At 45.6% G+C, this 27,570-nt stretch overlaps 1 protein-coding gene and 1 long non-coding RNA gene across 2 annotated transcripts in view; both read right to left on the bottom strand.

The window, feature by feature from the left end:
- The window catches only part of LOC309552384, an 879,384-nt gene that overhangs the window by 389,002 nt on the left and 462,812 nt on the right, over nt 1–27,570 (bottom strand). The gene's annotated exons all lie outside the window — the stretch shown is intronic.
- Nucleotides 6,879–18,706, bottom strand: LOC309554841 (zona pellucida sperm-binding protein 3-like; the record flags this gene model as incomplete). The annotated part of the gene is made up of 8 exons (XM_082256561.1): nt 6,879–7,102; nt 8,090–8,229; nt 14,042–14,133; nt 14,226–14,346; nt 14,415–14,592; nt 14,663–14,766; nt 17,307–17,419; nt 18,209–18,706. 8 exons carry the CDS (start codon nt 18,704–18,706, stop codon nt 6,879–6,881), a joined length of 1,470 nt encoding a protein of 489 aa, XP_082112687.1.

The raw sequence follows: 27,570 nt of genomic DNA, 5'->3' as shown, positions 1-27,570 counted from the left end.
CTCCTAGGCAAAACCACATATGGGTACGTCATTTGCCTGGGAGGAGCTAGGGGGCGACCGATCATCAGCGGGGAAGCCGATGCTTGTGTCAGGCGGCTGATTGCCTCCGGCCACCCGCGATCGCTCCCCGCTGAGAGGAAAGAACAGTCAGCTGTTGTAAACACAGCCGACCGTCCTTCTCCCTGAAATGATCACAGAGCTCATGTGATCCTTCTATATAGGATCACAGGTCTCTGTGATAATTTCACAAGCCACGCCCCCCACAGTTAGAATCACTCCCCTAGGCTTTATTATTATTACTACAGTAACAATGCATATTTTTAGCACTGATTACTGTAGTAATGTCACTGGTTCCCCCCAAAAGTGTCAAAAATGTCAGTTAGGGGTCCGATCTGTCCGCTAAAAATCGCAGATTGCCGCCATTACTAGTAAAAAAAAAAAAAAACAATAAAAATGACAAATCTTTCCCGTAGTTAGTAGACGCGATAACTTTAAAAAAAACAATAAAAATGACATAAATCTTTCCCGTAGTTAGTAGACGCGATAACTTTTGCGCAAACCAATTAAGATACGCTTATTGCGATTTTTATTTATTTTTTACCAGAAATATGTAGCAGAAAACAAATTGGCCTAAAATGTTAAAAAAGTTTGATTTTTTTTTTTTTTTTTTGGGGAATGTGAAAAATTTAGTTTTTTTTTTTTTTTCAAAATTGTCGCTCTTTTTTTGTTTATAGCGCAAAAAATAAAAATAGCACAGGTGATCAAATAATACCAAAAGAAAGCTCTGTTTGTGGGGAAAAAAGGATGTCAAATTTATTTGGGTACACTGTCGCACGACCGCGCAATTGTCTGTTAAAATAACATAGTGCCGAATCGCAAAATAGGGCCTGGTCATTAAGGGGGCAAATCCTTCCGGTCTTATAGTGGTTAAATAAATGATTTGATATACTGCACCATGTGAGTGTTTTCTTCCTCTCCCTCTCTATATGGCAACACTGGAGCTTTGAATATGCAATTTATATACATATTGAATGGATGACAGAAGCGGATTGAATGATTCCTCATGACATTTTGGATTTTCCCATATGCGCAATTTGATTTCCTGTAATAGGGGTCAATTAAGTCTGGTGAGTGCATAGTGTGTCTGCTGGAGAGGAACCTTTCCTATATTCACTGAGGACATTATTCACGTGTGGGATTATATATGGACTTCACAATTTTTATGTCATTTAAATGAAGATGTATTTATTTATTGGTCTATTCACTATTGTTTATTCACTTCGGTGATATTCATTTTATGATGTATGAGCGCGGTTCCTTCGTTTCTTTTCAGGGTATAGGTGTTTTTTTACACTTTACAACACGCAGCTCTTTATTGAAGTTAACTTGTTTTTTGGTTATTGATTTGCGCAGGTTTAGAACCTATTGGGTTACCATATTTTCTTTTATTTTCAACGAATAGCAAAACAGTTCAATACATTTCAGGGTTTTCCTTCTTTTCTTGTCAAAATCCATGTAATCATAAACACCCAGAGCACTTTAATGTATGCTGTGCTCCTAGAGAGGATTTCTTTGCCTCTTCAGTGATGTGCATAGGCACAGTTGGACCATTTGGAGCACCACAGTTGGTAACAGGTTAACCCCGTGTCCTTTCCTGCGGTACTCAGCGCTCAGAAAGACCTCAGCTGCGCATGCTCGCAGCATACTTACTGCTTCTCTAAACCCAGTAGGGATGCACTGACATTGTAGCACATCCCTCCAGCCTCCCCCTTTAAAGTTGAGCTCTGGAGCCCAGAAGGAGACATGAGGATAGTGTAAGTGGGAGCAGGTGCAGTCCTCCCCCATTCACTCACTCACCTATCACCTTTCAGCCCCCCCAGTGTCTATAGAAGTGAGGAGCCTGCAGCAGGGGGCAGGGGCAGAAGCACCACCAGGGGTGGACTGACAACACATGGGGCCCCAGTGCAATAGGAGATCAGGCAGGCAAAGTACACAAGGGGCAGCAGGGCAGAGCATTGGGGGAAGAGTGGCAGAGTATAGGAGTCAAGAGGGCACAACACGGGGGGGGGGGGGGGGGTGGACTACACTACATGGGGAGTAGCAGGGCACATTACATGGGAGTGGGGGCAGCAGGGCACATTTTGGGGCACAGCAGGAATATTACATGGGGCAAGATGGCACAGCAGGGCAAAGGACATGTGGGCTTGAGGACACATGGTGCACACAGCAGGGAACATTAAAGGGCACATCAGTAGGGCATATTATATGGGGGTAGGAGGGCACATTATAGGGCACATCATGGTGCACACAGCGGGGTGCATCATGGGTCACACAGTAGGGCGCATCAAGGGGCACACAACCGGGCAAATCACAGGATACATTATAGGGCACATCACTGGACACACATGGCAGGGCAAGGGGCACACAGTAGGGCACATCATTAGACAGGGCAATGGGTACACAGGACACATCACCTGGCACACAAAGGGTCACAAAACACACAGTTGGGCACATCACTGGACACATGGCAGGGTAGTACACATCAGGGCACATCACCTAGCACGCAGTAGGGCACATGACATGGCACAAAACAGAACACAGGGCACATTGCTGCAGTAGTTTTCTGGCATATTGTGTTCCAGCACTGGGATCCTCCAGATCCATCACTGCATCAACTTTACAAAATCTCACCCTAAACCAGTAATAAGACCTCTTGTGGCACGCTCCTCCCCGCCGACCCCTTCTCTCTTCTTGTCAGTCCCAGCTGGTGCCACATACAAGCACCTGTGGATGGCAGGGGAGGGGGTTGGCCGGGAGGAGCGTGCCATGAGAGGCTCTGCTCAATCAACACACGCAGAGTAGTGTTGAGAAGCAGCTGTGAACAGCTCTCTTATGGCACATTCCTCCCCAATGGCCCTTCCTCCCTTGCCACCCCAGGTGCTTGTATGTGGCACCAGCTGGGACTGATGAGAAAAGAGGAGGAGCGCGCAAGAGAGGCAGTGCCCGATGGATCAGTTTGCCCTTGGTGCATATTTCTTTGGATGTTTTTTTACTCCATGTCAGAGGCGTGACTAGAACCTTTAGGGTCCGTCCACAGTGCCAGCATGCCAGGGCCTGGTCGCAAGTGTGACCTTTGTGGCCCCGGTAGTTCTGCCACTGAGTTCAGTATTATTTTAGTTAATTTTTTTTTTTTTTTTTTACCATTATAGTTTTTAAAATTTGGTCATTTAATTTTATTCTTTACAATTTTTTTAGGAACCCCAATGGGGGGCTTTGGTGAAATATTAGGGGTCTAAACAGACCTCTGATGTTTTACCTTTGAGACAGAGAAAGGAGATTGAGGACACACAATTTACTATGCCTCACTTATGAGTGAATAGAGTCAGTGATCTGTACAGAGGACACATTTACCAGCCCCTTTCCCACTCTCCATCCTGACAGATCCCCCGCAGCAGCTGGAGGGAGAGGTGTGTAGAGGAACCAATCCTCTCCATTTCAGCAGGAGGAAAATGGAATAGATTGGTTCCTCTACATGCTTCCCCTCCTATCCAGGTGTAAAGTGGGCCGTACAGGCTCCCTGAGGAATTAGAGCTAGGTCAAAATTGTAACCCCTGGATCAGTGGCAGCGCTGGGTGGGGGGTGTGATCAATGGCAGTGCTGGGGGGGGTTGTGGGATCAGTGACAGTGGTGGTGGGGGATGGGGTCAGGGGCAGGTGGCATCAGCTGTTGTGGGGGGGAAGAATGAGTTAAGGGGCAGTGCTGGGTGGCAGAATCAGTGACACTTAGTTGCTGTCAGTTTCCACTCCTTTTCCCCTGCAAACGTTGACTCCCGGGTCCCTCTGCTCCACAGACACCTAATAGGAGATGGGGGTCTTCTCACAAATCTGCGACCGTCTCCTGTTCCTCCCTCTTTACTGTAATGGGTCAGCTGACTTGCATTCCATCACATGCATCTCACGTAGATAGGCTCACAATTTTCCTGAGCAAGAAAACGCAGAAGAGACGGCCGCCGCTTCCCTGCAAGCTGCTGGCCACCGACCCTCCACAGCTTACTGATTCTTTGCCCGCAGCCGCTATGGTTTATCGCAGTGGGTTCCCTCATCTAGAGAGACTGGGGGGAAAAAAAAAAAAAATGGATGTGGCTTGTGACACCATAATTGAGAGGCCTCCATCCCAATTATATAAACAGAAAAAAGGTGACACATGAGTCAACGGGGCTTTAGATGAGGCCAGTCACTTTAGATTTCAGTAGTACACATGGTGAATTTATTTCGTACTAACAAATTACATAGTGACAATTTTACAGACATGATAAAATGCAGGTTAAAAACAGTTCATTGAGCTGATCCATATTGAATAATTATCGTAGACACTAATTTCATAAAAATATATCATTCGTATACATGGTGTTAAAGAAGTTGCATGGTTATAAAGATAGAAATGCATGATTGCACATTGCATAATGATCAAACATTTGTGGATCAATGTTCACTTCCTCAGGAGTAGATGCACAAATGAGTCTAAAAAGATGATAAAGACTAGAGTAGTACCACATACAAAAATGGGTAAATCCCCAAATATTTACCAGTCAGCTCAAAAGAGGGAACGGGAGGGGGAGTTGGGGGGGGAATCTTGCAACCCTGTGGGTGGGGTGCGTCAGAGAACGTCTGCCCCGGGGGCTGTGGCGAAAAGGACCCAAGCAGAGGGCAGACCAGGTGTCCATAATAGAGCGAATCCATATTGTGACAAGACCCTTGCTCGCTTGCTTCCGCTCTCCCGTCACTCCTCTGTTTCTAGTGAGTCAACTTGCAGATCGCAACGTCTGATGGTTCGGTCAACCAAGGCTCCGGGATCCGAACTACAGCTATGTGCCATTCGGAATCCAGTAGAACAAACACCAAGCAGGCTGTATGCAAGTTCAAACAGGAAGACAATTTATTGGAAGCACACTTATACAGAATTTGGAACATCCTGCCCCCAACAACCACGATCCCATTGGTCAATTGCACAGTACATGCCGTTCTCCTTCAGGTCATCCTTAGCCATGCAAATGAGGACTCAAAAATGAGTCAGCAGGGATTGGTCAGATAGCTTGAGTAGGACTGTTGTGTAATGAGACAGAAGCCCCCAGGGGACAATGTACACAATAGCCAGACACAGAACAATGGTTCCATAACGAGCCCCCAATACACATTACTCTGAGTGTCAATACATCCCTTAGCAGACAACAGGTGAGTTCATTAGCACACCCGACAATAGGTGAATGGAAAGCCACCTCAGACAAAAGCAAAATTGTTAGACAGTCAGTCTCCCCATTGAACTTCCTGAAATGACCATATTAGGAGTTGTACTTCCTGGTCAGAGACCTCATGGCAAATGGGAACAAATCTCAATATTTCTACATGGAGACCTTGCTGACAAATATGAAGCAATCCAAACCATCACCCATCTGTCCTTAAATTCCAGTGACGGTGAACACCGTCACACATGATTACATAGGTGATGGCATATTGGCCAGTAGTGATCCATTAGGAAAAAGTAGCGGTATACTGTATAGTATGATGTCACTTCCAGTCACGGCCAAGACTGGATTAGTCAGTGTGCTGCTGTGTGACCCTATTGTTAATGCTATTGCACCCAGCAGTGGTAATTTTAACTGTAAGTGCCTATATTATTGTTTTTAATTCAACCTGCCTTATATACTACACCATGAAGATGTTTATTTTTTTTCCCATGTGCAAACAGAGTATCATCTATTGAGTGACATTCACTCTGACTTGTGATGCTATTGGAGCACGTTACCTTTTATTTTAAGAGGATGGGGCTACCCTGTGTGAAACCAGAGCTAGGAAAAAAAAAAAAAAAAAAAAAAAAAGTGTAACTAAACGCGTTTACCACCCCTTTAATGTTTATTGCTGACTTGAGTCAGTGAAATAAATCCCAAATTTTGGTTGTCCCTAGAAACGTAAGAGGGGCAATCATCCAATGGAGACACTAGTTCTGGTGACCTGGGGGTCCCCAAGGAATTACCTTAATTTGCAGGATTTCCCAGAACTTCCTATTCGCTATGGGACACAGATGGTGAGAAAACCCTGACGGGGTATACCCTCCCTTGCTCTAAAAGAAAAAAGTTTTGCCTATATTCTACTTTAAGGCATCTGTACTATTGTTGCTTACAATGACTTCATTCAACCAGGTGTGGCCGAGAGACTGGTTCTTGGAGTGGAGGTGCAGGACAAAGAACCCAAACTACCAAGTGGCTCCCTTCTGGAGAAGCACTACACACGTTGGTATAGGTTTAGTGTTGGGAGTTCTCATTGAGCTGCATTGTCAGGACTGGATTACAACTACCCATCCTCTCCATTTGAAGGAGGCGTTCTGTAGCTCAAAAATCCCCTCTTTTAAACCAGACAAGCCATTGGAGGTACAATCTGGACCAAAAAATTAAGGCTGTATACATTGTACATGTCAGTCAAGCAGCCGACTTTAAGGCAAAACTGCAACCAACTACATTTTAAATGAAACCTTTAGAAGACTAACTATGGGGGAGGGGGGGATGTCAGTCCCCAAAGCAGAGATCTTCACTTTTGAGTAGCAAGGGCTTCCATACAGGGACCCAGACCACAAAGGATGGTATCCAAAGTCAACAAAAAAGTTAATTTACCAGTTGGTCATTTTACCCTTATGGTTCTAGCCATATACACACACACACACAATTCCACCTTTAAATTGTATTAAAGGAACTTCTGATTTTTACCAAACATACAACACCTATAATATTGGTTCAGATCCTTCATTAAATCCAATCCTTTAAAATGCACCATTAGGTCTTCTGTAAATGAAAAGCAAGTGAGGATTTAAATGAGATTTTTTTATTTTTACACAGACACCAAATACTGCGGCTTTTTCAGAGATTTCCCAATGAACACTGCACACACTAGGACACCAAGAAGACCGAGACCTCCAACAGCTACCCACACCCAGAGCTCCACAGAAGCAGAATCTTCCTTCATCACGGCAGCTGAAACATCCCTTTGTTTGGGCCCAATTACAAGCAAAGGTCCCAGAGTGGTCACAGTTTGTCCCTCTTCTGTGTGGGGTTCTGTAGAGAAAAGTTGGAGGTCAAAGGCACATTTCTGTATAATCTCAATTCAGTTTTGCACAATTGTCCAAAAGTTACCACCTATTATAGACCCCAAATTCTTATTCTGTCCACTATTGATAGCAGCAATTTAATCGGCACTAGGCTGGTAAAAACCCAGGGATTATAACCAGAGGCTTTTAAAAATCTGCTGTACCAATTCCAAGGACAGTGAGAAAAGCCTCACCTGGTGGCACAGGCAATTCATCCATCAGGGTTTTAATCTTGTTTCTCTGTTGCCACCTATGTCCCTTAGAGATTGGGTTTGATTGTCCTAGTGAAATGGAAATTGGGGCAGCTTTAAGATTCTTAAACTCTATAAAGATTAGCATAGGTACTACTTCAAAGCCTTGGCAGAACCCACCCAAAAACTTGTATCCCATTGAGATTTTAGTTCCTGTAATCAGAAGAGGAAAGTGATCAGGGCATCCCATTGAAAAGTTACCCCTATTCCTGTGCCAACAGATTCCCTTCTCACTTTCAGCCCTCTAATAGGTCTTTAGGGCAAGTCTTCCTGGGAGACAATACCTGGTGGCCAACTCTTCCTCACTGTCAAAGAGGAAATTAATTGATTTAGGTAGAAGGGAAATTAATGTAAAGTAATCTAGTAGCCAATCTACCCCCCCCCCCCATTTGTTTCATCTGGGACCCTCTAGAGCGAGGGGGGGGGTCTCAAACTGGTGGCCCACCAGCTGTGGAGGGACTACAAGTCCCATCATGCTTATAACTGTCAGCCTTGCAATGCCTCATGGGAATTGTAGTTCTGCAACAGCTGGAGGGCCACCAGTTTGGGAACCCTGCTCTAGAGCAAATATGGAAAGTGAAAAGTATTGCTGTGTAACTTTGACATGACTTTTAATGTGCTCACTAAAGATCCTTTCCGTTTTATATAAACAATCTCACCTACAGCCATGTCATAACATAGCAACATCAAGTAAAAACCCTCACCATCCAAAGCTTCTCTTTTTCCAAATGCTCTTGGTCTTCCAAGTCGGCTCCTTCCTCCTGCAATCAGACCTGAGGGGTTGCTGCAGGTGCCTGTACCACAACACTGGCAGATATTGCTGAGGCCCTCAACTGCAGACCATCTAGGAGACAGTAAGAAGACAAATGGTCAGACAGCCTACATTTGAAATGTTGGGGGGTAACAAAAATGTAAACCTCTCATATTCCTGATATGTGCCTGCTATATCATGTACTTGTATGAAAATGTATTCTGTTTATTGCTTACTTTATGTGAAAACACTGGTGTTCCTGCCAGTCCCCCTGTTTTCCTATTAACCAGGCCCAGACTGGCCATATGGCAGACGGGCATATTCCCGGTGGGCCAAGGCCTCTGCGGCATGGGGGGGGTCTCATCACATCAAGTGTCATACACACTTGCCAGTTGCCGCCGGCCTCTCCGCGGCTGATTCTGTGGAGAGGGCCGCATCTGGCTAGCCGGCTATATGCTCCCCAGTCCCCCCTGCCCACTCCCAACTTAATAGGCAGGCAGTGGCACTGTCAGCCGGGCTGATGCTGAGCCTAGCTCCGTGGCCAATCAATCCTGCACAGGCCTCAGGGGGTGGTAACGAAGAGGGGAGAGCGAGGTGACATCACTGATGACTTTCTCTGGGGGTGGAGCAGAGCAGCGGGGAACACTTGACTGTTGACTTGACCCTCACTGTGGTCGGTTCCGTGGCCAATCAGCCTTCTGCTCGTGGGGGGTGACTAGATATACATTTTTTTTTGTGTGTTTGTAATTGCGGTGTAGAAAAAAAAAAAAAAAAAAAAAAAAAAAAAAAAAAAAAAGGCTGCTCAGCCCGAAATGCACAGGCCTATTTTTTGTCCCAGTCCGGGCCTGCTATTAACTGACCGCACAGCGTGGTAATTTCTTTAGCTGTGCTGGGAATGCAGCCTGCTCTCCTATGATCAAACCTGTCCCGGCATGCCTCCCTTTCACTGGGAAGTTCAGTGTGCTGCCGCTTCTCCTCCGCCCAGCTCTTATACAGCTGAGAACAGAGGAAAGGTGAGAAAAAAAAAAAAAAAAAAAAAAAAAAAAAACACACATTTTTAATATCTATACACAATTTGTCATTTCCATTTTAAATTGAATGGTTTGTTTATACTCCACAGCATTTGGGTTTTCACTAGAACTTAGCGGCGTCAAGGTAGCGTTAGACATTTTTCCTGGATAAAGTCCCAAGTGTATTTAGTTGAGCCTAAGGAGTATCCCACTCATTCCCTTCTCCCATCCCCTTATCTACAATAAAAGCACAAAACAAAGATGCCGGAGTTGTCAATGTGTCAGTTCTCACACCCAGGGTCTCAGCTCACATGGGCTGGAAAGGTAACCAGTAACGATGGCAGACCCACATCAGGCTCAATGCCTGGAAAACCTGCTACGTACATTATAGAGAGATTTTACCCCTTCCAATTAGGTTGTAGAGACTTCACCCAACACACAGGAGGTGGGTGCATAGGCAATTATCTGAATAGCAGCATAGGTCTAGGGTTGTTCCTAGCCCCTCCCATTTTTTTAGTAGCCGCTACAATAGTATTCAGAAGCCCTCAATTAGCTCAGATGCAGAAGGCCATGGACAATAGCAAATCAGTTGCCCTCAAAATAAAGTAGAGCTCCACCCAAAAGGGAAAGCTCTGCTTGTCTGCCCCTTTAGGGGGGCAGTAGGTACCCGCTCCCCTTTCTGGCTCAGTTTTCCATGGTGAAGGTTTAGCTCCTCCTTCCTCTGCAGCCGACCCATTGAGGCTGTGCAGTGCTTCACTGCCGTTTCCCCCAGCCAAGCTGCTGGCAGCAGCACCCAAGAGCAAATTTAAGAATCCGCTTTGGTGAGGACACCACTGGCTGTCTGGACAGGCAATTATCCCAATAGTACAAGTCAAACCGCTACAGTATCTGTGGACTTAATTTTGTTGGGAGGGGGTGGCTGAACTCCTCTAAGATCACTACAGTGTGCGATTCAGTCTACCCTTTGAAAATCTAGCTCCTCCCAATAAGACATACCTGTACAAAGTGGATTTACCAGGGGCATGGCTGCAGCCATTAATTAATTTTTTTTTGGTTGGCAAGGTTAAGAAAAAAAAAAAAAAACGCAATCTGAGCAGCTAAAAAGACGCTGGATTACTTTTACGTGTAGCATAACAGGGACCCCTCTCCATCACCACTCTCCAGAAGGGAGCTAGTGGCTTTCCATAGAGAAGACTGGGGACCAGAAAATCTGATCACTTCTATGGATTAAGAAATGTATCCTTTGTCCCTTCCTGTGAAAGCATCTGATCACATACTTGGTTTGATCAGATACTTTTAAGGGCAGATTAGAGAGCTCAAGTCTGACATCAGTAAGTAAAGCGTACCTGTCACTGCCCATGCAGTCACAAAGGATGTTCCATCATGGTTGAGAGAGAAAAAAAAAAAAAAAAAAAAAAGTAGGTTGCACATGCAAATCAAAAAAAAGGAGGTTTCCAGTCACTACTTACCAACCAGCCAGCGACCAACCGAATTAACCTAACAGTATGCGTCAAAAGCAGGGGTTTAGTTGCACACATTTGCAAATACATGCGTAAGCTGCAGGCCACGGCAAGGCACCCTGATATCTGCAGTCCTAACTCTACCTTTACAGAATCTCCACAATGGGAACACATGCATTCTGATGATAGATGGACAGGTGACTGGAGGGAGCCAACCCTTCCTTAAAGGCGCAGGGTCACACTGAACACCCAGTGCATTGGCAGCAAAGGTGTCAGTGCGTTGCCTGGAAATCTCTTTTTGATCTGCGTCCGCCCTTCCAGTGCTTCTTACTGTTAGACCAATATAGGTGGAGGTAGTGACCACTTTTTGCAACTTTGTTTATATTGGTCAGGCAACGCACTGACACCTCTGCTGCCATTGTGCAATGTGCTGGGTGTTCAGTGTGACCCTGCGCCTTTAAGGAAGGGTGGGCTCCCTCCAGTCACCTGTCCCATCTATAAGGAAGGGTTGGCTCCCAGTCACCTGTCCATCTATCTCATCAGAATGCATGTGTTCCCATTGTGGAGATTCTTTAAAGGTAGTTAAGGACTGCAGATATCAGGGTGCCTTGCCATGGCCTGCAGCTTACGCATGCATTTGCAAATGTGTGCAACTAAACCCCTGCTTTTAACTCATACTGTTAGATTAATTCGGTTGGTCGCTGGCTGGTAGGCAAGTAGTGACTGGAAATCGCCTTGCTTTTTTGATCTGAGTTTGCCCTTCCAGTGCTCCTTACAGGTTGCACATGCATATTGATGCACCGCACACAAGAGCAATTCCAGCACTAGGCCTTTGCAATTCTAAACTAATAACCTGTAAAGGCTGATAAAGCATCACCTATGGAGTTTGTTTGGTGCTGTTCCACAAGTGTGCGCATGCGATGTTTCTATTGGCACAACATCCTTTATTTTAGTAAATTTGGCAGGTCTATGCCTTAACCACTCTGCAACCGCTCACAGTAATACTACTGCGGCAGAGTGGTTCGTTATCGTCCAGCCACGTAGTATTAACGTGACTGGACACTCCCCTTCTGGGCGGCGCTTGCGCGCCGCCGGAGGCTCGCTCCCGCTGTTTTCATTCACAGCAGGAGTCGGGCCAGGGGAGGAGCAGCGGTGATTGCCGCTGCTCTTACCCGATCGTCGGGGATCGAGTCTGGAGATCCGCCCGCTGTGTGTAAACACAGCGGGCGGATCTCCATAGTGACAGATCGGACTGTTCAGCATAGCTGGACATCCGATCTGTCCATGAATCACTCAGTCACCTCCCCCCCTACACGTCAGTAAGCACCAGGCATACATTAACCCCTCCCTTCTCCAATAAAATTAACCCCTTCCCTGCCAGTGTCATTTTTACAGTAACAGTGCATATTTATAGCACTGATTACTGCAGTAATGTCACTGGTACCCCCAAAAGTGTCAAAAATGTCAGTCAGGGGTCCGGTCTGTCCGCCGCAATGTCGCAGTCCCGAAAAAAAAAAAAAAAAAAAAAATTCGCAGATCGCCGCCATTACGCGTTAAAAAAAACACCAAAAATGACAGAAATCTTTCCCTTTGTTAGTAAACGCAATAACTTTTGCGCAAACCAATCAAAATACGCTTATTGCGATTTTTTTACCAAACATATGTAGCATAAAACAAATTGGCCAAAAATTTTTAAAAAAATTGGTTTTTACATCTTTTTTGGGGGGAATTTCATATAAAAAAATGTTAAAAATATTGTTATTTTTTCAAAATAAACGCTTTTTTTTGTTTATAGCGCAAAAAGTAAAAATCGCACAGGTGATCAAATACCACCAAAAGAAAGCTCTGTTTGTGGGAAAAAAAAGGACGTAAATTTTGTTTGGGTACGGCGTCGCACGACTGCGCAATTGTCAGTTGAAGTCGCACAGCGCCGAATCGCAAAAAGTGGCCTGGACGGAAGACAGCAAAATCCTCCGGTGGTAAAGTGGTTAAAAGAATGCAGCAGAAATACTGTGACAAAATTTGCAACACCCACCATTTTATTTAGGGCCTCGGCTTTAAAACCCATACAATGTTTGGGGGTTCCAAGTAGTTTTCCCAGCAAAAAAAATAAAGGTAGATTTTTACATGAATGTGTGTTGAAGTGGCTAGGCTCATGTAGCACTGCTGAGTATTACACTTTCTGTATTCCCCTGGGTCACCCTTAGCAACGGATAGCAGATAATTAGCATTGAAAGTCCTTGGATCAGTCAATCAATCCAGGGAAGTCGGTTTTTGTGTTTTTATTTTGAACTGGGATACTCCAACTATGAACTATGCACAATCTTGAGGACAACTAGCTGTAGTGTGCAGCAAGGCCACTGCTTCACCTTACCACTGAAGTGAAGATGGAGAATGTGTTCCGTTGGAATCACTCTTCCAGGTTCTAACTTGGCACCCCCTTTCTCATTTGCTGAGTGCACTGACACCTGTCCACTGACTACACTGGAGTAGTCCCCTGGCAAGCTTCCCGGTACTCACCGACACTTGTTTTTCCCAAGGTTGCTCTGCCTCCATCTCCACTAGTCAGCATACACTGGACCTCCTGGCTCAGCTCCACAAGGCCGACCGCCTGTGACCACCATCCACTTCAACAGCAGGAGAGACAACTGTCACCCTCCTTCTGGGACCTGGCTTCTATAACATACCTCAGGATGCACCACTGTGTGCCAACCCACTGGGATAGTTACAAAAGCCTGTGTGTCACTGGCTGGGTTTCCTCCACTGTCCAACAGGCTCCCCTATTGGATACAGTGGGGACACTCCCTCGGGCCAGATCACACATGGACACATCCAACAAGCAAAACTACAAAACAGGCTCCCCTGATAAGCAGATGGAGACAGTAGGCTTTACCTACCTAGAAAGGTGCTACAATCAGATGACAGGTTAACAGCCATGGGGATTTGTTGCCGACGATATGCCCAGGTATACTAAAACTGCCTTTGTAAAAATTCCAGGCCTTTCTGATATGGACTTACCTGGTACCCAATATACCAACTATGTAGTGCAAGAAACCAAGGTTAGGTGCTGACCAACAGGATACCATACATCAGTACAGCTCATTTTTAAGGGGCAGGCCTAATCCTCTTGTTGGAAGTTTATAGCAGACACAAAGGTGTCTGGTCCAACAAGCAAATGCATGGCACCAAAACCATAATACAAATCATGCCAACACTGAAGGCTCTCAGGCATAAGTGAAAGTCCATGGAGGTTTCTTAACAGCCAGAATTGTACGTGGTTTGGGAGAGACAGACACCACTTACATTTATCCATGAAAACCTCGAGCTGTTCAGTAGTTTCTGGTTGCTCGGTCCAGTCTGATTGCAGAAGTTTCTTCATGAGGGAATGTGCAGCACTACATGGAGCTACAGAAAACCATTTAATTGCAATCTCACCTTTGTGTAGCTTTGCTATAGGAACAGGCCTTGTTCATGGCATCAGGGATCTGGGTGGCTGCAGCAGCTCTCAGGTAACAGGTTATGTAGATCTGGATTGGGAAGTAGTAAATAGATTGGGAATTCGTGTTAATCTGTTCTTACACAAGGCACCCATCTATTGAACAATTCTACTAGGCCTCACCAGAGACGCATCATTTCCTAGGAATCGGAAAGCATCCACTGTGAATTGTAGCTTGTCTGACTCAACCCTTGGGGTGATGAAAGCTGAAGAGGAGTCATCTTGTATTCCATCTACTAGACACCTGCAGAGAATGGTCAGTTAGAGTGGGGTCATTAAGGCAACCCCCCCCCCCCCTCCCAAAGAACATACCCATTGTTTGCAATGATGTCATAACTAGGAGCAGAGGTGGGATCAGGTGATATGGTGGCCACACATTGGTCAATGTACAGGATCAGTCCAACATGGTTCTGAGTGTCCACAGAGGCCTCTATGTAGAGGATATCTCCAAGCTGATAGATGGGAGAACTTCTAGGGCCACTCCAGTCCGCTATAGACATAACAGGGGGTTAGATTATAAAGTTCAGACATTCCCCCCTAATCTTCCTTACTCAACTCACCAGTCATTAGCCTCAACGAGAAGGACAGCCTCTCCTCTGAGGTCACTGTGCTGCTGAATGGAACCCATGTTGGCTCAATGGCTTTGCTGCTCACATTGGCATGCCTATACGGAGGACAAAATGGAGATCAACAATGAGCTAAGTGCAATCAAGTTAATTTGAGGCTCCATTCACACTACCGCGACTTGTCAGCCTGAAAAGTCGCGGTTCATGCAGTGCTACAGGACCCGTTCCAATAGGAGCGACACAAGTCGCTCCGACTTAGAAAAAGGGTCCTGTACTACTTTGGGGCAACTTGCATAGACCTTCATTATATGAAGTCCGTGCAAGTCGCGGTGCACGGGACTTCACAGGTCGCCCCCGAAGTTGTGCCGCTGCAGTGTGAATGCAGTCTAACAGATCAATATATTTACCATTTTAATGGCAAGTGCTACTTTAAAAAAAAAAAAAATATTAAAACAGCAATATGGTAGCTGCCATTGCCAACTTGTTATTTGCAGATTGTCATCCTAGCAATCCAGAAAGTTACTGACATAACTAGCATGAAGAATGGTAGTCAGACTGCCTTCCGCCTTGTACTGAATATGCCACCACACTATTGTGAGATGCTGTTCAGCAAAACATCCCCAAAGCCTGTGCCTCCAAGTTAGGGGAGCAATAGCATTCATTCAAATTGTCCCCAGATTCCCTTAAAATGGTTAACTCACTTTGACAACTTTCTATAATCCTCTGTACCCCAATTTTTTTTTTTTTTTTTTTTTTATAGAAGACAGGAGAGCTGCGGATGGAGACACGGCCTGACCACTGTCAGGGCTCAGCAGCCATGATATACCATGGTCAGTTTACAGAGGGGAGGGTAGAAACTGACAGGATCAACCAAGTCCCCCCCCCCTCGTGATACAGGGGGCCAAAATACACAGCACAGGCACTGTGCTGTATAACATGCTTTGGGGGGGGGGGGGGGGGGGGAACAGGATCTTTTTTCAGGAGTAACAAACACTTTAATGCCTAGTTTTCAGATTAGTGTTGTCAACATGATCACTCTTGCAACAAGGATGGAAAAGGATATGTGGGGGGGGGGGGGGGGGGTAGTAGATTACAAGCTCAGCAACGGCATGAAAAGCCAGCAGAATACTGGCATGTATTAAAAAAAGGATGATTCACTCCATAGACCACAATTCTCCCACTCTACAAGACCTTGGTCCCGTCACATCTTGAGTAGGCCATCCAGTTTTGGGCATCGGTCCTCAGGAAGGAAGGATGGATGTGCTGGAACTGTAGAGGCTCCAGAGAAGGGCAATAAAGCTGATAAAAAGGGGACTGGACTACTTCAGCTATGAGGAAAGACTACATGCATTGAACTTATTCAATCTGGAGAGGAGATACGATACCAATGTACAAATACCGTACTGGAAACCCTAGCAGAGGGAGCAAACTTTTCAATGAAAGGGAATTTAAAAAGACACCACGGTCATGGACGAATATTAGAAGAGAAGTGGTTTAACCCTAAACTGGGTTCTTTACTGTCAGAGCCGGATGTGGATGTCTCTTCCACAAGCAGTGGTATCAGTGGGGAGCATCAATAATTTCAAACTCTTAGATGGGCACCTAAACTATCTAAGTGGATGCCCTATCGGGAGAAACGTGTCAGAGAGGAGGCGCCGCGTCATCACATCTAGACCAGGCAGCGGTCCGCACTGCAGGCAGACCCCGCCATACAGCTCCTCCGTGAGGGAACTCGATATTATTGTCTTCACAACTGTAAGTGCAACCATTTGGTTTAATAAAAATCTACTGTTGGTAATGCACTATTGCGGTCCCCTCTGTTGTGTCCCCTATCATTGAGGTCGACCAGACTAAGGAGTTACAGCAGCCAATCAGAGTCTAGTCACCTTTGGCAGGATCTTCTTTCGTCAGGCTTGCTGACTGGGTCTGTTCCTCTTGGACACAAGCAACTACATCAGCCATCCTAGAGTCCAGTAACCCCCGGCAGGACCACTCATCACCATAGAACCAGGCTTCTTGTTTGGCTTTTGTCCGGTAAGAGTCTAGGGAGCACGAGTGTGTCAGAGTGCCTTCTGTATTTCTGGGAACTTTTCTACCTGGCTGCATGACCTTTGGAGCGGTCATATTCATATATGCCCTTAACGTTTAACTTCTGGTAAGAGGCCAAGCTGGTGGTGGGACTTGCACCTTCCAATCACAGTTAACCTTTCCCCAAGCTGGAAGTTTGTCACCATTTTTTTGCACTTTATTTATGGACGTTTATTGCACATTGGTGTATCACTAGTCACCTTCTGGACATTTTTTGTTTTACACGATTTGCATACGTTTTCATTTTTTTGCATTATTATTGCATTTTTGGTTTATTTGTTTACATCATTTTGTATGTTGCACATATGCACTAGGGCAGCGCACCTGATTTCTTTACCTATTCTACAACATACACTCTAAGGTAGCAGCACACCCTATATTGAATCAGCGCACTTTCCTACCCACCACAGGATGTGAAGGGAAACTTGTCTGGCTTTTTGCTTCTATCCCATCCAGGTGTACTGTTCCCTGGTGAAAGGTTTGTATAGAGATTATTATTAATAAAGATTCATTATTAGAACTTGCATCACACCCCCTAGTGTAGACTCACCTGTAGTAGTAGCACATTATGGGGACCACAGCTGGGTTGGTTCTAATGATTGGAACGGAGGAGGTTGGGCTGTAGGTCAGGTTGGTAACATAGATCACCCAGTCTTGCATCATCTGTGTACATAAGAGCAGAACATTACAAATACACTGCAGCAGCAATACTCATAAGACATCCATTATCGATCTTCCCTTCCATAGACTAATCACCCAGCCATCATGCTGATGAGAATGAACCTTTTAAGAGTCAAAAACTTATCAGGTCAGCCAAGTAGTTACATTGTTAGTGGACTTCTCTTGTAACAGGTCCTTTGAGACCCCCACACCAACTTAAAATGCAAAAGCATTTTTACTTTCTCCAGAAAGGGTCAACTCCCTCTTTACACCTTGTTGAACCCTCGAAGAAGAAACTAGTTTCTCTGCTGGCCCAGCTCCTCCACAACGTTTTATGAAGCTGCTTTGGGAGGGGGTAAAGTGAGGTAACTAATTACCAATTAACAGCTGCTAGTCTGCCAGAGACTTACTGACATCACATCCAAGATGGCAGCAGTGTCGGGATTTTTGAATGACTACACTAGTAGTTTAAAGCAGTGTTAACAAGCCCCTGTTATCAGATAATTTATTGCAACAGTCAGCTAGTAAAAATAAAAGTCCTAAAGCTAATTGTCCATACTTAAGCAACCCTTCAACAAAGTACATTGCAGCAACAAAAGTTACATTCAGTAAGAATGTTGGGTTTTTACTCTCCTCCCGCATCTTTGTTACCTCTGGTGTACATGGGAACAATGTCCAGGTCCCCCTCCCCCATTATTTCAGGATACTTCAAAAGAAGTATAATGGAAAATAAGGGTTTTTAACTAAAAAAAAAAAAAAAAAAAAAAAAAAACTTGGCATGTAGAGACTTACCTGCACAGTGTTGCCACAATCCTGGAGGCTAATCTGGAAGATAACATGGTCAGCACTTTGGGTGTTCGGCTTGCAGCCTTGGGGTCCCAGGCTCAGATCAGAAGGTTTCACTAGCTTTCCAGTCCCATAAAAATCCACCATGACATTGACCACCATGCTGTCCTCTTCACACTGAACACTGACAGGGGAACTAGGAGAACTTACAGTCGGAGGCTGCTGGCGGAGCATCGTACCAGCACGTCCACCAGGTGAACCCCACCGAGCACCACCTCTAGAAGCCCCAAACCCATATACAGGCTCATTACCTCCCAAGTAAACTTCTCTGGAACCCCCTCTAGAAGACCCCTGGCTCTGGCCAGGTACAAACCGTTGGTAATTCCTCCACCAGTCTGACTGGCGCCTGTGTCTCATGCCATCTCCAGCACATCCAAACCCTGGCCCATAAACCAGGGCCAGCAGCAGCAACCACCTTCCATAAGCCCTCACTCCTAGACCCATCCTGACTACAAGAGAAAATACAATGAAGGAGGAAGAGAGAGCTGCCCTTTATACCCCTCCCACCAGTCACTAATACCCCCAGCTGGGGCAAATCATTACCACACCCAAATGGCTGCCTCATTCAGCACTGAGCTAAAGCTGCCCATACATTATACAACTTTCAGGTACAATTTTCCTTTAGATTTACCAAAACCATATAATATGAGGTCACACCTAAACACTTTCCACACGTATGCAATCAGGCAGGCCCTTGCACTACACAGTTGAAGGTAAATCCTAAAAGAAATGAAACAATACAAATTATATAATGTGTGGCCAGCTTAAGCACTTAAGCCCCGGAAGATTTTACCCCCATTCCGACCAGGGGGTTTTTTGCGATTTTTTACTGCGTGATTTTAACGGACAATTGCGCGGTCGTGCGACGCTGTACCTAAACGAATTTCACGTCCTTTTTTTCCCACAAACAGAGCTTTCTTTTGGTGGTATTTGATCACCTGTGCGATTTTTTGATCATGCGCTATAAACAAAAAAAGAGAGTAAATTTTGCAAAAATAACAATATTTTTCACATTTTTATATATGAAATTCCCCAAAAAAATGCAAAATTTTTTAACATTTTCGGCCAATTTGTTTATGCTACATATGTTTGGTAAAAAGCGTATTTTGATTGGTTTGCGCAAAAGTTATCTCGTTTTTCTAACAAAGGGAAAGATTTTTGTCATTTTTGTTGTTTTTTTTTAACGCGTGATGGCGGCGACCTGCGATTTTTTTGCGGTACTGCGACATTTCGGCGGACAGATCGGACCCTTGACTGACATTTTTGACACTTTTGGGGTTACCAGTGACATTACTGCAGTAATCAGTGCTATACATATGCACTGTTACTGTAAAAATGACACTGGCAGGGAAGGGGTTAACTGTATTGGAGAGGGAGGGGTTAAGTGTGTCCTAGGGGCGTGATTCTAACTATAGTGGGACATGTCTCTTATTGTAAAAACAGAAATCAACGGTTCTACATAGTAGAACCGTCTGATCTCCATTTTTACACAGGGGAGAATGACAGGCGGCTTGTTTACATTAGCCGCCCGCCTTTCTCCCGCTCTACCGACGATCGCCGAGTGACCTGCGGACATCGGGTCCGCCGGTCACACGCGCGGACTCCTCCGTGAACGAGCCGCGGCGGGTGCGCGCCTCAGTGGGCGCGCGCTCACCTGCTATTGGCTCACAAACCGGTCACAGGCTAGTGACGTATATAAACGTCACTTTGCCTGGCCGAGGGCTGACCGCCGCAGTATATCTACTTGCGGCGGTCGGCAAGCGGTTAATCTCTTGATGCTGAGAGAGTTAACCACTTACTGGCAGCCACCTCATTTTGATGGAGAGTTTTAGTAGCTTGGTCCTGCTGCTGGTGCGCAAAACTTTTGGGGGGGCGCAAAAAGAAAAATTTGCGGCAAAAAACCCGGTAAAAAATTGCGTGACTTTGACGCCACACAAGTGTTAAAGGGGTCTTCAGTAATCAAGGACTATATTACAGTATCTTTGTAAAACATTTTAACGACCTTTAACCAGCATCTGCATTGATAATACTAATCATGCCTCAGGATGGAGCCAGATAAGAAGCCTTTCCCTCAGTTTTGGGTTTGTTGTAGTCTTTTTAATAAACTGGTGGTCTCCCATGAGATACAGTAAATGCTCTGTAGAACTACAAGAGACAGCATACCTTGCTTGTGTTATACTAAAATGACATCTCATCCAGCATAGACACCAGGAGATACAGTAAGTGCTCTGTAGAACTACAAGAACCAGCATGTCTTGCTTGTGTTATACTAAAATGACATCTCATCCAGCATAGACACCAGGAGATACAGTAAGTGGTCGGTAGAACTACAGCAGCATGCCTTGTTTGCTGTATAATGACATTGCATCATGCAGCATGATCTATGGTCTCTGATACTATTGACACCAGGAGATAAGTGGTTTGTAGAACTACAAGAGCCAGCATGCACTGGGACAATTGGTAGGAACCTTACAGTATATACAGATAACTAGGCTGAGGAATCACAATTGCCAGCATGCCTTGCTTGTGTTATACTAATATGGCATCTCATCCAGCATAGACACCAGGAGATACAGCTTTGCTTACCTGTTAGCAGGAAGAGGCTCCAGTCCAGAAATTCAGTCTGGGAGGAGGCGGGTAAGTCTGGGCCGAGACCGAGAGCAGACGAACGCTCCAGTCAGGTCCTCCGATGGTCCGACACACTCCGGTCACTCCAGGTCAGGTCACCAGCGTTCTCACGCCACGCAGCTTCTTGCCGATGCCGAATGACGAGTGCGAACTGAAAGAATGGCGCGGTACGATAGTACGGACGTCCTACTCCACATGTGGCTGCGGCTCTCCTCTCACTCAGTCTGCGGCGGGCGGGAAGGACGTGATGCCGGGGCGGTGCACCGCCCCCATGCATCACGTGACCACAGGACCGTCCCGGGATGTCCTCGTGTGATTGGTCCAGGCTGGAGTCTGGACCAATCACAGCCAGGAGTCCAGTAAAGTGGGGAGTGTCGGGGCGCATTGCTCTGCGCCCCGATGACCCCCAGAAGGCCACCAATCGGCGCCTCTGTCTGCCTCACATGGGAGGCAAAACCCCCCCCCCCATACCCACCACTAGGTCAGGTGCCCCTAGTGGGCTAAAAATTGACTTTTTTTTAATCTTTTTTTTTCTTCTTTTTTTTGGGGGGGGGGGGCGTCGCCCCTGCGCCCCCTATCAGCCGGCCACCACTGCCTGCTGCTAAAATCGCTAGCGAGTAATCACTAGGAGTAGCAGATGATTGCAAAACAGATGGAACAAATGGCTCTCCATGGAGTTTGCTACACAACCAGCATGAACTAGCATAATCCCACTTGACTGCTCAGTGCTTCCATCATGTGCAATTGATCGCAACAAGATGCTGCCGCATACTACTAGTGTAGCTTACACCCTAGAGGGCTATTTGTTTCAGGGCCCATTTATATATTTGTGGTGTTATTTGCTCATGCACCAATGTTCCTTGTGTTAAGGCATCCTATTCCGTTTGCACCAAATAAGCAAAGCTCACTGGGGTGCCGTTCAGAATGGCAACATAACAATGTAAATCCGGCCTCAGTGACCATTTGATGGTCCTAGTGTTTAACCCCATTGCCATGATAATGTGCAGGGCTTTTTTTCTCAGAGAATAGGTGCAGGTCAGAGGCGTAACTAGAACCTTTATGCCCCGTACACACGTGCAGATTATCTGAAGACTTTTGTCTTCAGATTTACCTTTTCTATGTAGTGCAAGGGCCTGCCGGATTGCATACAAATTGAAAGTGTTTAGGTTTGACCTCATATTATATGGTTTTGGTAAGTCTGCAGACAAAAGTCTTCAGATAATCTGCACGTGTGTACGGGGCCATTGGCCCCCGATGCAAGAAACCATGAAGGTCCCCCCAGACCTCCAGCCAGGGCCCCCCCACAGTGGCAGCATGCCATAGCCTGTTTGCAAGTGCGACTTTGTGACCCTGGTAGTTCCGCCACTTATGTCAGTATTATTTTATTTCTGTTATTTTTTTTTTTTTTTACCATTTTAGTTTTTTAATTTATTTATTTAATTATATTCTTTACAATTTTTTAGGAGCCCCGATGGGGGGCTTTGGTGAAATATTAGGGGTCTAAACAGACCTCTGATGTTTTACCTTTGAGACAGAGAAAGGAGATTGAGGACACACATTTTACTATGCCTCAGTTTTGAGTCAGTGATCTGTACAGTTGACACATTTTTTTTTTTTCACAATTTTAAACTTTATTCAGAAAAATAGAAAAGTCATACAGAATGCAAACAATGGTAAAGTGCCTTAGTTATAAAGCAAAAGAAAAAATGTATTCCCAGTTACGGTTGACAACGAATATAAACAAGTACAATGTACAATACATTTTGAAAAGTGCAATATTTTCTAAATATGGAGAAGACGATTACAATACTTGATCTATATCAGAGCATATAATCCTAAGTGTAAAAGATGTGCAATCGTCAGGTAATATGGTTACTATTCTTAAAGAAGCAAGAAGGATGGGCCTAAGTGTTAGTCCATCCAAAATATGAAAATAGACAATAGAGACAGAAGAAAGTTAGGAAGGAAGATAGAAGAGAGAGTGAAAGAGATAAGGTGGAAGGAAAGGGAGGGAGAAATGGGAAGGGGGGGGGGGGGGGAGAAGGGAAGGGGTTTTTGCTTAATCTGGATTAGTGAGGACTGCTGGTAGGACTGGCAACTTTCGGCCCAGGGGGCAAGTACACACCAGTGGCCCATGGTGGAGCGACTCGGCCCCCTCCCACTCTCCCCCTCTTCCTGTCTTCTTTATGACCCCCATTGCAGGCTGAAGCTCCGCTCCAGGTACTCTCTACTCACGAGCTGAATCTGGGTTCCCAACCTGGCCAGCAGGGGGTGGTTGGGGGGAGCTGGGACAGCTCGGTTGAGGCTGGCCAGGGGGAGGAGAGTCTCCAGTGGGGCATGGAACCGGCCTCTGCTCAGACATAGTTTACACCTTCCATGCTGAGGGGGAGGCCTGTGCTCTGTCCTGTGCTCTGTCCTTGTCTTCATTCCGCACTCAGTAGGTCAGCAGTGGGGACTTTTTACTTCTCTTCACCAGGAGTCCTTTGGGCATGTCTGTGGCAGAAGCAGTGCAGCCTTCTAACAGGACATCATAGCGGCCCGGGGGGCAATTGCCCCCTTGGCCCCTGGCCCAGTCCTCCCCTGCTGGTAGGTCTGTATTCAATAGCTCACAAGGTCATTATAATCTTTCGAGACAGTGAAAACTTGCCAAGGAGACCATTGTTTTTGGAACAGATCGTTTCTTTAATTTCTGATGGCCAGTGTCTCTTCCATTTCATAAATGTAGCCCACCTTAGTGAGCCAGTTGGTAACCGTGGGGACCTTTTTGGAGTTCCAGAATAAAGGTATCAGGGATTTGGCTACGTTTAGGAGATGTCGCGTCAGGGATCTTTTATATGTAAGGGTATCGATTTATATGTAAAAGGCAACAGGCTGCATCTGGATTTAACTTGGTTTCTGTAATGTGTTGCACCCATTTAATAACCTCCTTCCAAAAGCTCTTCAGTGCCACGCAATCCCACCACATGTGGAGGAAGGTGCCTCGATCGGAACCACATCTCCAGCAGGTATCTGAAGATTGTTTGGACCATTGATGCAAATTGACAGGAGTGTAGTACCACTGCGTTCTGATCTTATATGAGGTTTATTGTAATTTGGTGCTTAACGAGCACTTATGTGTAAAGTAACAAGCCTTTTCCCATTGAGCCGAAGAGAAGGAGCATCCCATCTCTTTTTCCCATATTTTTTTTTATATGGATCTATAAAATCTGAAGGAGCTTCAATGAGTCGTTTGTAAGACTGGGATGTAGCCCCCCCCAATTCAGTCTCCGCGTATGCATTGTTCCTCAAAGTCAGTCAGCGGTCTACACATTAAATTCTTGTGTTTGTTACGCGTGATAAAATCACATTTTCCAGCCTCTTCCCCACTCTCTATCCTGAGAGATCCCCCACAGCTGCAGGCGGGAGAAGCGTGTAGAGGAACCAATCCTCTTTATTTCAGAAGCAGGAATAAATTAGAGTAGATTGGTTCCTCTATATGCTTCCCCTCCTATCTAGGTGTAGAGTGGGCCGCACAGGCTCCCTGGGGCATTAGGGCTGGGTCAAAATTGTAACGCCTGTATATACGCCTCTGGATCAGTGGCAGCGCTGGGTGGGGGGTGTGATCAGTGGCAGTGCTGGGATCAGTGACAGTGGTGTATGGGGGGATGGGATCAGGGGCAGGGCTTTGTGGGGAAGGTGGCATCAGCTGTGGTGGTGGAGATTGAGTTAAGTGGCAGTGCTTGGTGCCAGGATAAGTGACTTAGTTGCTGTCGGTTTCCATCCCTTTTCCCCTGCAAGCGTTGTCTCCCGGGTCCCTCTGCTCCACAGACACCTATTAGGAGATGGGGTCTTCTCACACATCATCTGCAACTTTCTCCTGTTTCTCCCTCTTTACTGTAACGGTTCAGCTGACTTGCATTCCGTCTCATGCGGTTCACTCGGATAGGCCCACGACTTCCCGGGCAAGGAGACGCAGAAGAGAGGGCTGCCGGTTCCCTGCAAGCCACTAGCACCGATGGTGCTGGCCACTGACCCTCCACAGCTCACTGATCCTCTGCCTGTAGCCCCTGTGGTTGATCCCAGTGGGTTCCCTCATCTAGTGAGACTGAAAAAAAAAATTGGATGTGGCTTGTGACACCAAAAGTGAGAGGCCTCCATCTCAATTACGTAAACAGAAAAAGGAGAAACATGGGTCAACTGGACTTTAGATGAGGCCAATCACTTTAGAATTGTAGTACACATGATGGTGAATTTATAGGTTAAGGTGCCCATCTAATAGCTTTTTTAAAACTTTCCCTGCTGATATCACTGCTTGTGAATGAGAATTACACATATTTACCACTCTGACAGCAAAGAACATGTATGCTGCTTTTTCCTCCAGCCTGTTTTTGGCATTGCACAACTTCTCCAGGTGAAGAGTTTGGTAAAGAGACTTGTCTCCCCTTGTGGGCTCCAGCAGCCATCATTTTTTTGATACAGTGTGTATTTAGCGAAGGGATATTTGTTAAGTGTAGTTTTACTACTGTAGCCAGGTGCTTGGCTAAGAATGAGAGAAACACTGGCTGTAGCTGCTGCCCTGCTGTGCTGAACTGGTTAACAGCTATCTCAGCAAGAGGAGGGAGCTGCTGAGCAGGAAGAATTCAATAGACAATGGGGCGGCAATGCACTGTGGGAACTGTAGTCCTAAGGAGAGACTCTACTGTGTAATTAAAAGGTTTTGACAAAGCTTCCTTTTGCATTGCTGTATAGTGTGCACCATAACTGCTGCATATCGGCTGCCTGAGCAGCATCCTGAGGGCTGCATTTGGGGTTGTCAACAGACAAAAGACACCTGGGTCCAAGGGGAGTTTGCACTAATCGCTGTTTGCGTCTGGATGGTGAGCTGCTGCTGTGGGGATTTACTATCTGCTGCTAGACTGAACCTATTAGGACAAATATGTGGTGCAAATTCAAGTAATCCTGCTGCAAATAAAAGTCCAATTAAAAGAAGTCTTATATTGGGTTCAGCTATATAGCTAAAATGGGATGGAAAGTCACCTGATGCAGGGCCAGCCTTGTATGGGGGAGCAGAGGCAATCTCCGACAGTCCACTAAGAGCCAAACTAATGGAATACATTGAGTTCTGTATCATAGGCTACCATCACACCATCAATAAAACAGCTGGGCATTTAGCCAGGACAGCTGTTAGAAATTACAGAGCCCCATAGGGCCAATCCCCCCCACTGAATTTACCAAAATAATAATTTCACAAAAAAACACTAGTGGAAACAAACAATTCTCTAACATAAGAGAATTAAAAAAAAGTTATTTTTAAATTGTTTATTACATTTAAATAAAAAAACAGGGGGGCTGCATCACATTGAAAAGGGGGCACACAGGAAGGTATTAGACGCAGGCAGAACAGGGAGGGGGAATCCGTGTCAGAGAAGCAGTTACAGGAATGATGCCCTGTGTCTCCCTCTGCAGCAGCTGAAAGCTGGCAGGAGGAGGAAGAAACTGGCTTTCAGCTGCTGCAGAGAGCCACACAGGGCTTCCTTCTGAAATTGCCCCTCCGCACCGATTCCCTATGCTGTTCGGGCCCCCCTGTGTGCCCAGGCCCCTACAGGAGGGTTGGTGGTCTCTTCCCCCCCCCCCCGCCAGCATTTACCACTTCAAATGTTCCCCAGTCAATGAGGATTTGAGGAGCCACATCATCTGCTGGTGTTGGTCCACTGTGTTTTAAGTCCAAAGTTAGCGCAACCCTCTAGCAGGAAATTCTAGAGCACTTCATGCTTCCCTCTGCTGACCAGCTTTATGGAGATGCTGATTTCATTTTCCAGCAGGACTTGCCATCTGTCCACACTGCCAAAACTACCAATACCTGGTTTGATGATCATAGTATCACTATGCTTGACCAACAAACTCATCTGACCTAAACTCCATAGAGGATCTGCGGGGTATTGTCAAGAGAAAGACAAGACACCAGACCCAACATAACAGACAAGCTGAAGGCCTCCATCAAAGCAACCTGGCCTTCCATAACAACTCAGCAGTGCCACAGGCTGATCGCCCCCATGCCATATTGATGCAGTAATTCATGCAAAATGAGCCCTGATCAAGTATTGAGTGCATACTGTACATGGGCATACTTTTCAGTAAGCCAACATTTCTTTAAAGGGGACACAAAATCCTTTATTGGTCTTATGTGATATTCAAATTTTCTGAGATAGTGAATTTTGGGTTTTCACTAGCCAAGCCATTAACAAAATTAAAAGAAATTTTTTTAAAATATATCACTCTGTGTGTAACGCATCCATAGGTGTGCACAACCTATTGCATTAGGGCAGGGGTCTTCAAACTATGGCCCTCCAGTTCAGGAACTACAATTCCCATCATGCCTGATTGTCAGAGTTCTACAATGCCTCATGTGATATGTAGCTCAATAGCTGGAGGGCTGTAGTTTGAGGATCCCCCCAAAGCTCAAACACATGCCTTTCTCTGCAGCCTCAGCTGCACTGGACAGTGAATGGGAAGTGCACTCTGCTGAGGAGGTTCTTGTTCCTTCAGAAACTGACGCATAGTAAACAGTTTATTTTTCTTCAGTTATGAATGTACACTATATATATATATATATATATATATATATATATATATATATATATATATCTCCTGGCAGTGGGGTGGAATCCCTGTGCACACCTATGAACGCATCTAAATAAACA

Source organism: Pelophylax lessonae, assembly GCF_965119305.1.
Source record: "Pelophylax lessonae genome assembly, chromosome: 4".
Lineage (NCBI taxonomy): Eukaryota > Metazoa > Chordata > Amphibia > Anura > Ranidae > Pelophylax > Pelophylax lessonae.
The sequence above is the reverse complement of the archived record's forward strand: the minus strand, read 5'-3'. Positions and strand labels throughout refer to the sequence as shown.